Source organism: Osmia lignaria, unplaced genomic scaffold (assembly GCF_051020975.1).
Source record: "Osmia lignaria lignaria isolate PbOS001 unplaced genomic scaffold, iyOsmLign1 scaffold0034, whole genome shotgun sequence".
Lineage (NCBI taxonomy): Eukaryota > Metazoa > Arthropoda > Insecta > Hymenoptera > Megachilidae > Osmia > Osmia lignaria.
This window is the reverse complement of record NW_027478175.1, coordinates 1-9,774: the sequence shown is the minus strand read 5'-3', so window position 1 is coordinate 9,774 and position 9,774 is coordinate 1. Positions and strand designations below refer to the sequence as shown.

General features: G+C 43.0%; 1 protein-coding gene across 1 annotated transcript; it reads right to left on the bottom strand.

Annotated features, from left to right (window-relative positions):
• Nucleotides 1–1,408: 1,408 nt before the first annotated feature.
• Nucleotides 1,409–6,448, bottom strand: LOC117611418 (uncharacterized). The gene has a single exon (XM_076693082.1). The coding sequence runs from the start codon at nucleotides 6,446–6,448 to the stop codon at nucleotides 1,409–1,411; it is 5,040 nt and encodes a 1,679-aa protein (XP_076549197.1).
• Between the last annotated feature and the right edge of the window lie 3,326 nt (nucleotides 6,449–9,774).

The window sequence follows — 9,774 nt, the reverse complement described above, 5'->3', positions numbered from 1 at the left end:
ACAATTACAGCCCGATTTGGCAAATTTCTCGCTGAACACGCACTCCCTTGTACGATTTTGCTCCGGTTTGTGTCGTTCTGACCTATATCGGACCCAAATAGCACATTTCCGTCGAGAGTATGACGATATCGTTGACGGTTTAACAATTACAGCCCGATTTGACGCATTTCTCGCTGTAAACGCATTTCCTTGCACGATTTGGCTTCGGTTTGTCCCGTTCTGCACTATATCGGACCCAAGTAGGACATTTCCGTCGAGAGTTTGACGATATCAGCGACGGGTTAACAATTACAGCCCGATTTGACCCATTTCTTGCTGAAAACGCACTCCCTTGCACGATTTTGCTCCGGTTTGTATTGTTCTGTATTATATCGGACCCAAATAGCACATTTTCGTCGAGACTTTGTCGATATCAGCGACGGTTCAACAATTACAGCCCGATATGACCCATTTCTCGCTGAAAGCGCACTCCCTTACACGATTTTGCTCCGGTTTGTGTCGTTCTGACCTATATCGGATCCACATAGGACATTTCCGTCGAGAGTTTGACGATATCAGTGTCGGTTTAACAATTACAGCCCGTGTTAAGGACTGCTGATCAATCCTTGGGATATTGCACAAAGTGCCGTCTGATTTGGATTAGTGTCACCCAAGCAAGCAGGTTGGGAGAAAATGATTTCACGCATTTATGCACTATTATATTGTTTATTTCTATTGCAGTATGTATATGTGTGTACGTGTAACTGGGTGTGCGTGTTGGAATTTACTACAATCTGTCTGAGTGTCTAACTGTTATCCGTCTTGTACCAGGTACCAAAACGAAGTGTTCTCTTCTCTAAAATTTGCTTCGAGCTCGTGCCCTCCCTTCCAACCGCCCTTAGTGCATTTCCGATATAGAAGGGGAACACGAGCATCGCTTAGGTGGGCGAAAGCTAGAGTTCGGGAAATTCTGAGAATTGACCTGAACTTGGGTCCTCATTGTAAATAATTCAAGTGGCAAGCAGGACGACCACTTGCATCCCTAAAGGCGACATTTATGGTATCTAATACCGTCTATTTCCGGTGACTGACAAACTCCATGTGCGCCACCCAGAGCCTGATAATCAGATGGCAACAACATGGTCAAGGGGACCCAATAAATCTTTCTAAAATCCTTCAATACGAACTCCAACATTCCGCCCACCTTGGACGGGTAACCGTTCAACCTATTTCTTATAAGTCTATAAAACTTGTTCTAAGTAATCTGTCTCAAAAAACTAAATTAAACTTGAAAATTCACAAAGTCAAGTATGCAATGGTTAACATTATAACTAGTCTAATCAAAATAATACATAGAATACATGAAATCTGTTAAGTTACTGCGTACAAATATAAACTAACTAATTTGTTCGTTATATCTAATTATCCTCTAAGTTGGTACATGGCTCTGTTTTAAATTGTCCTCTATAGGCAATATACATATTTTCGTTATTGGTCGTTTATATGTAGCATCTGCGGTCCTGACAGTGACCACGCGTATCACTCCATCCTTTCCTTTGTGTGTCTGCACAACTCGGCCAAGACACCATCGTAAGGGGGGAGAGTTGTCTTCCTTGATGATGACCAATGTCCCTACAGCTGGTTGCTGCTGCGAGGTAGTACGCCATTTCCATTTTTGTTGCATTTGATGGAGGTATTCCTTATGCCATCGCTGCCAGAAATGCTGAAACATCTGCTGAATTAACTGGTAGCGATTCAGGCGATTCACAGCAACGTCCCTCAAATCAGTGTCTGGCAATGCACACAGGGCGTCGCCGATCAAAAAATGACCTGGAGTCAACGGATTTGTGTCGTGCGGATCCACAGATAAAGGACTAATTGGACGGGAATTTAAACAAGATTCTACCTGCGTCAAGAATGTGTAAAGCTCTTCAAAGGTTAACCTTTGGTCACCTATTACTCTTTTAATATGATATTTTGCGGACTTTACGGCACTCTCCCAAAGCCCACCAAAGTGAGGTGCATGTGGAGGAATTAATTTCCATTCTATACCTTCATTTAACAAAAAACATGAAATGTCTGAATTGTGATCCTTATTCTTAAGTAGGATCTTCAAATCCCTAAATTCATTTATTGCTCCAACAAAGTTAGTGCCATTATCGGAAACTATACATTTACATCTACCGCGTCGAGCTATAAACCGACGGAAACAATTGAGCAATGCCTCGGTGCTCAGATCTGTTGCCAGCTCTATATGCACTGCCCTTGTAGCGAAGCATACAAAAATACATATATAGGCCTTCACAGATATCTTACTTCTAGTTCGTTCCTTTGTCAAAAAGGGACCTGCATAATCGACTCCACAGGTCATAAACGGTCGTGCCGGAGTCACCCTGGAAGCAGGTAACTGACCCATTGAAGTTTCTATAGCGCTTGGCTTAACCCGAAAGCACCTGACGCACGATCTTACTACCCGTCTAACATTATTCCGCGCATTTATGAGCCAGACTGATTCTCGCAGTGACGCCAACACCTGCTGACAACCGGCATGTAATAATCTGATATGTTCGTATCTAATTACGAGGTCTGAGAACGAATGTTTAGCAGGCAAAACAATTGGATGCCTCTTATCATACTTAATGGGTGCATTGACAAGTCTACCGCCCACCCTGATTAATCCTCCTTCATCCAGGAATGGACTAAGCGAATAAAGACAACTCCTTTTTGAGACCATTTCACCCCTCTTCAATTCTATCAATTCATCGTGGAATGTTTCTTCCTGAACTAATTTGAATATCGTTACCCTTGCACGATTTATCTCTAAACACGATAATCTGTTTTGAGTTGCTCCTCCAGTCAGTGAGGCATTATTCCGTATCCTATCAATAAATCTCAGACAGAATGCAACCACCCGCAATAGCCTGGAATACTCTGAATATTTTCCAAACATGGAATACTTACTTGGATCTAAAACAGCAAGTGAAACCTTTACAGCTCGAGCCTCAGGTACTTCTGTTGTACTAATACCTGAGACCGGCCAGTGACGTGCATCCCGAGATAGCCAGGTGGGCCCTGACCACCAAAGGGTGCTCGTCACCAATGCACTAGGAGTCATTCCTCTAGATATAATATCTGCTGGATTGTCTAATGAGCTAATATGACTCCAATTATCAATTAACGTGATACTCTGAATTTCTGCAACTCTATTTGCAACAAAGGTCTTCCATTTATTAGGTGGACTACCTATCCAAGCTATTACAATGGTTGAATCCGTCCAATATCTTTCAACCGATATCGTCAATGGAAGTGATTCCTTCACTTTCTTAATTAATCGGACCAAAATTAATGCTCCGCACAATTCTAATCTAGGTATTGAAACTGATCGCAAAGGTGCAACTCTGGATTTTGCACATAATAGCCGAACCTCCCACGTGCCTGGCTTCATTTCTGACCGCAGGTAAACACATGCCCCATATGCCTCCTGAGAGGCATCTGAAAAACCATGTAATTCTATTCTATTGTATTTGCTTACTATAGTGCATCGTGGGACTCTAATATTGACTAATTGCTCTAATTCTAAACGATATCGTAGCCATTCTAAATACAATTCTTGGGACACTGATTCATCCCATCCTGTCTGAAGTTGCCATAATCGTTGCATTAATATCTTTGCCTGTATAATAACAGGTCCTACCAAGCCTAATGGGTCAAAGATCTTTGCAATTTCTGACAATATAATACGTTTCGTGACGCGTTTCGTATCTGACTGTGAAACTGACCACTGTAAGGTGTCTGCCTTTGTTGCCCATATTAACCCAAGAGTTTTTGGGTCCTTTTCAGCCGCGAGTTCCTTGTTTACTTCCAGATTTGAATCTTCTTCCAGAATAAATTGACAATTTGTGGCCCACTTCCGCAATGGAAAACCTGACTGACCTAGTATCTTAGACAATTCATTCTTTAATTGTCGTATCTCTGATGGTGTTTCCGCGCCTGTCAATAAATCATCGACATAGAAATCGTCCATGATAACCCTACTTGCATTCGGGTACCTTTCTAAATTATCTAACCCGACCTGACGCAAAACACGCGTTGCTAAAAATGGGGCAGATGCAGTTCCATAAGTAACAGTATTTAACTCATATACATTAATCGGCTGATCGGGGTTTTCTCTCCACAGAATACGCTGATATCTCCGGTGCGTTGAATCGACTAAAATTTGCCTATACATCTTAGTGATGTCAGCAGACAACACACACCGGTGTATTCTGAACCTAATAAGGATGGTCACTAAATCGTTTTGGACAACTGGCCCTATCCTCTGTACATCATTCAATGACAGACCTGTAGTACACTTTGCTGAACCATCGAACACAACACGTATTTTTGTAGTTGTGCTAGTCTCCTTAGAAACTGCATGGTGCGGTAAGAAATATGCAGGCCTATCATCGTTTGACTCACTGATTTGAGTCATATGTTCTAACTCTTCGTATTCTCTCAAGAAGCTAATATAATGGTCGCGTAATTCTGGCTGTTTCACAAACCGTCTCTCTAATGCGCGCAAACGCTTTTCCGCCTGTTCGCGAGAATCTCCTAAATTGTTGATGGTTTCTAAAAATGGTATCTTCACTATATATCGTCCGGTAGAATCTCTACGCGTATTTTCTGTAAAATGTATCTCACATTCATTCATTGTATTCTTAAACTCGGAATCTAGCTCTTCGACCTTCCAGAATCTCTCTAATTGCGCGTGTAAATCACAGTTCGTCACTAAATGACATCTGTTGGTCGTTTGGGTATTATTGGTTGGCCAGGTCAAAATTCCTCCGAGAACCCATCCGAAATGAGTCTTCTGCCATGTCAAGCTGGGACCTGCTCTTTGTTGTCCTACACACAATAACTTCCAAAATATTCCTGAACCCACAAGCATATCTATCTGTCGACTTTCTTCAAATTTTGAATCAGCTAAAGTTATATTTGAGGGTATCAAAATCGCGCCCCTCTGAATCGGAAAATTAGGCATGTCATCTGTAATTTTCTTAACTGAATAACACAGAACGCTAATTTGAAAATTATTGTGCCTTGAACGTATCTTTATTTCGGACTTTCCCTTAATTAATTTGACGACTGATCCTAACAGTGCTATCTCTGCTTCGAATGGACATAGTTTTAATCCTAACTTTTTACAGAATGCATCCGTAATGAAATTAGCCTGTGATCCCGAATCCAAGAGTATCCGACATTCATGATCGTACCCAATATTGTCTTGAACGGACACTACAGCTGTGGCGAGAATCGCATTCTGCAAAGACCTGTTCTGATCTGATATGCATGATAACACTACTTCCGGGTTTGTGACTTCCGAATTCGTCACTTCTGAAGTCGCCGCGTCTAATTTTGTTACATCTGATTTTTTACTTGTACCTGACTGTACTGAATGGAGATCATCGCGATGCAATAAGGGATGATGTTTCCTTTTACAAATTTTGCAGTGATTGCGCGTGCAACCTTGAACTTTGTGCCCTGGCTGCAAACAGTTAAAACAATGTTGCGATTCCTGTACATGCTTCGTTCTTTCTCTAACACCCATCTTTTTGAATTTGTCACAATTAGCCAATGCGTGTTCTAACTGACAACATGAGCAACTTGGTGTTTTACTAACCATATGCGACGTTACTCGCGGTGATTTACGAGTAGTCGAACTTTGTGGCTGTGTTTCTACTCGATTTCCCGTTACCTGATTATTGACCGCAACACTTTCTAAATAAGTTGATCTTTCCTCTAAAAATTCCGCGAACATTTTAAACGTAGTATCACCCGAAACTGAGGCTACACGTTTTTCCCATTCCCTTGAAGAAGCTATGTCCAATTTCCTGGACAAAATCGGAACAATCAGGGGGTCCCAAGCATCCACACTAACCTTCAATGCACGCAAAGCTATCAAATGATTTGTTGCATCATCAATAAACTCGCGTACAGACGCCTGAGAATTCTTTTGTGGCGTTGGCAAATCCAACAACGCATTAACATGATGCCGCTTTAAAGCACTCGTATTCTCATACCTCGCTTTAAGTACATCCCATGCCAATTTATAGTTAGCTTCTGAAACTCCCAATGATCTAATCACACGAGCCGCTGAACCCCCGAGAGCAGAATTTAGATAATAAAATTTCTGCACCTTCGTCATTGAATCATTCGAATCAATCAAAGACATAAATGTATCCCGAAACCTGACCCAATCATTATAATCTCCGTCAAATGACGGCAACTGAATAGTAGGCAACTTCACAGTAGGCTGTGCATCAGACACTGTACATGGTGTAGCTGAACCGCCCGCTACGGCCTCCAATGGTCTAGATCGTACACCGGAGGCTCTCTCAATATATTCCTCGACTCGCGCGATCAAATCAAAATACGCAGTCTCAAAATTCTCTCTTTCTGCAATATGTGTTGCTTCTGAATCTGTTCCCATTACTAATAACTCTATCTTTGATTGGATAGTATTAAATTTCTCATGCAAACCCGTGTTCGCCTCTAATCTTTTTTGGAGCGCCCTAACAGGTGTGGACGACCCAAATTCTTTAAAGAAATTCTTAAACCGCGTTAAAGCCGACTTTATTTGGCCACGCTCAGAAATCAAAACTTTCATTTCTGAATCCATTCTAATAGCAAATGACGCAGATAGAATAAGGAAAATTTATGAGCTTACTACTTGAGGACTGTAATTGGACGACGCCTGCTGCACCTAATTGTCCAGAATTCTGATCTGATCGTCCAGAACTATCCTCAGCTTCTACTTCTCGTTGAGCCTTGACTGAATCTTCAACGATGAGTATTGGCAACCTGATTGCTGCTACTGGCGTCGTGACGTTCCCCACAACGTAACACGTCTTATTACGTGATTGAGTTCTCGACACTTCTTAACACCTCTGAACACACATTACCTGTATCTGTCGCACACACCACTGCAATTTCCACTGTGTCTACTTTCTCGTCTTGACGAATAGTCCCAAGTTGATGAATCACTGACTGTCACCAATATTCGGGCTGCGCTATCCGGCTCGAAGGACCAATGTTAAGAACTGCTGATCAATCCTTGGGATATTGCACAAAGTGCCGTCTGATTTGGATTAGTGTCACCCAAGCAAGCAGGTTGGGAGAAAATGATTTCACGCATTTATGCACTATTATATTGTTTATTTCTATTGCAGTGTGTATATGTGTGTACGTGTAACTGGGTGTGCGTGTTGGAATTTACTACAATCTGTCTGAGTGTCTAACTGTTCTCCGTCTTGTACCAGGTACCAAAACGAAGTGTTCTCTTCTCTAAAATTTGCTTCGAGCTCGTGCCCTCCCTTCCAACCGCCCTTAGTGCATTTCCGATATAGAAGGGGAACACGAGCATCGCTTAGGTGGGCGAAAGCTAGAGTTCGGGAAATTCTGAGAATTGACCTGAACTTGGGTCCTCATTGTAAATAATTCAAGTGGCAAGCAGGACGACCACTTGCATCCCTAAAGGCGACATTTATGGTATCTAATACCGTCTATTTCCGGTGACTGACAAACTCCATGTGCGCCACCCAGAGCCTGATAATCAGATGGCAACAACATGGTCAAGGGGACCCAATAAATCTTTCTAAAATCCTTCAATACGAACACCAACAGCCCGATTTGGCGCATTTCTCGCTGAAAACGCACTCCCTTGTACGATTTTGCTCCGGTTTGTGTCGTTCTGACCTATATCGGACCCAAATAGCACATTTCCGTCGAGAGTTTGACGATATCAGCGACGGTTCAAAAATTACAGCCCGATTTGACCCATTTCTCGCTGAAAACGCACTCCCTTGCACGATTTTGCTCCGGTTTGTGTTGTTCTGCACTATATCGGACGTAAATAGCACATTTCCATCGAGAGTTTGACGATATCAGCGACGGTTCAACAATTACAGCCCGATTTGACCCATTTCTCGCTGAAAACGCACTCCCTTGCACGATTTTGCTCCGGTTTGTGTCGTTCTGCTCTATATCGTACCCAGATAGCACATTTCCGTCGATAGTTTGACGATATCAGTGACGGTTTAAATATTACAGCCCGGTTAACACATTTCTCGCTGAAAACGCCCTCCCTTGCACGATTTTGCTCCGGTTTGGGTCGTTCTGCACCATATCGTACCCAAATAGCACATTTCCGTCGAGAGGTTGACGATATCAGTGAGGGTTTAACAATTACAGCCCGATTTGACCCATTTCTCGCCGAAAACGCACTCCCTTGTACGATTTTGCTCTGGTTTGTGTCGTTTTGCACTATTTCGGACTCAGGTAGCACATTGCCGACGAGAGTTTGACGATATCAGCGACCGTTTAACAATTACAGCCCGATTTGACACATTTATCGCTAAAAACGCACTCCCTTGAACGATTTTGCTGCGGTTCGTGTCGTTCTGCACTATATCGTACACAAATAGCACATTTCCGTCGAGATTGTCACGATATCAGTGACGGTATAACAATTACAGCCCGATTTGACCCATTTCTCGCTGAAAACGCACTCCCTTGCACGATTTTGCTCCGGTTGGTGTCGTTCTGCACTATATCGTATCCAAATAACACACTTCCGTCAAGAGGTTGACGATATCAGCGACGGTTCAACAATTACAGCCCGATTTGACCCATTTCTCGCTGAAAACGGACTCCCTTGCACGATTTTGCTCCGGTTTGTGTCGTTCTGACGTATATCGAACCCAAATAGCATATTTCCGTCGAGAGTTTGACAATATCAGGGCGGTTCAACATTTACAGCCCGATTTGACCCATTTCTCGCTGAGAACGCACAACCTTGCACGATTTTGCTCCGGCTTGTCTCGTTCTGACCTATATCGGACCCAAATAGCACATTTCCGTCGAGACTTTGACGATATCAATGACGGTTTAACAATTACAGCCCGATTTGACCCATTTCTCGCTGAAAATGCACTCCCTTGCACGATTTTGCTCCGGCTTGTGTTGTTCTGCACTATATCGTACACAAATAGCACATTTCCGTCGAGAGTTTGACGATATCTGCGACGGTTCAACAGTTACAGCCCGATTTGACCCATTTCTCGCTGAAAACGGACTCCCTTGCTCGATTTTGCTCCGGTTTGTGTCGTTCTGACGTATATCGGACCCAAATAGCACATTTCCGTCGAGACTTTGACGATATCAGTGACGGTTTAACAATTACAGCCCGATTTGACGCATTTCTCGCTGAAAACGCACTCGCTTGTACGATCTTGGTCCGGTTTGTGTCGTTCTGCAGGATATCGTAACCAAATAGCACATTTCCGTCGAGAGTTTGACGATTTCAGCGACGGTTCAACAATTACAGCCCGATTTGACTCATTTCTCGCTGAAAATGCACTCCCTTGCACAATTTTGCTTAGGTTTGTGTCGTTCTGCACTATATCGTACCCAAATAGCACATTTCTGTCGAGAGTTTGACGAAATCAGTGACGGTTTATCTATTACAGCCCGATTTGCCCCATTCCTCGCTGAAAACGCACTCCCCTGCACGATTTTGCACCGGTTTGTGTTGTTCTGCCCTATATCGGACCCAAATAGCACATTTCCGTCGAGAGTTAGACGATATCAGCGACGGTTCAACAATTACAGCCCGATTTGTCACATTTCTCGCTGAAAACGCACTTCCTTGCACGATTTTGCTCCGGTTTGTGTTGTTCTGCCCTATATCGGACCCAAATAGCACACTTCCGTCGAGACTTCGACGATATCAGTGACGGTTTAACAGTTACAGCCCGA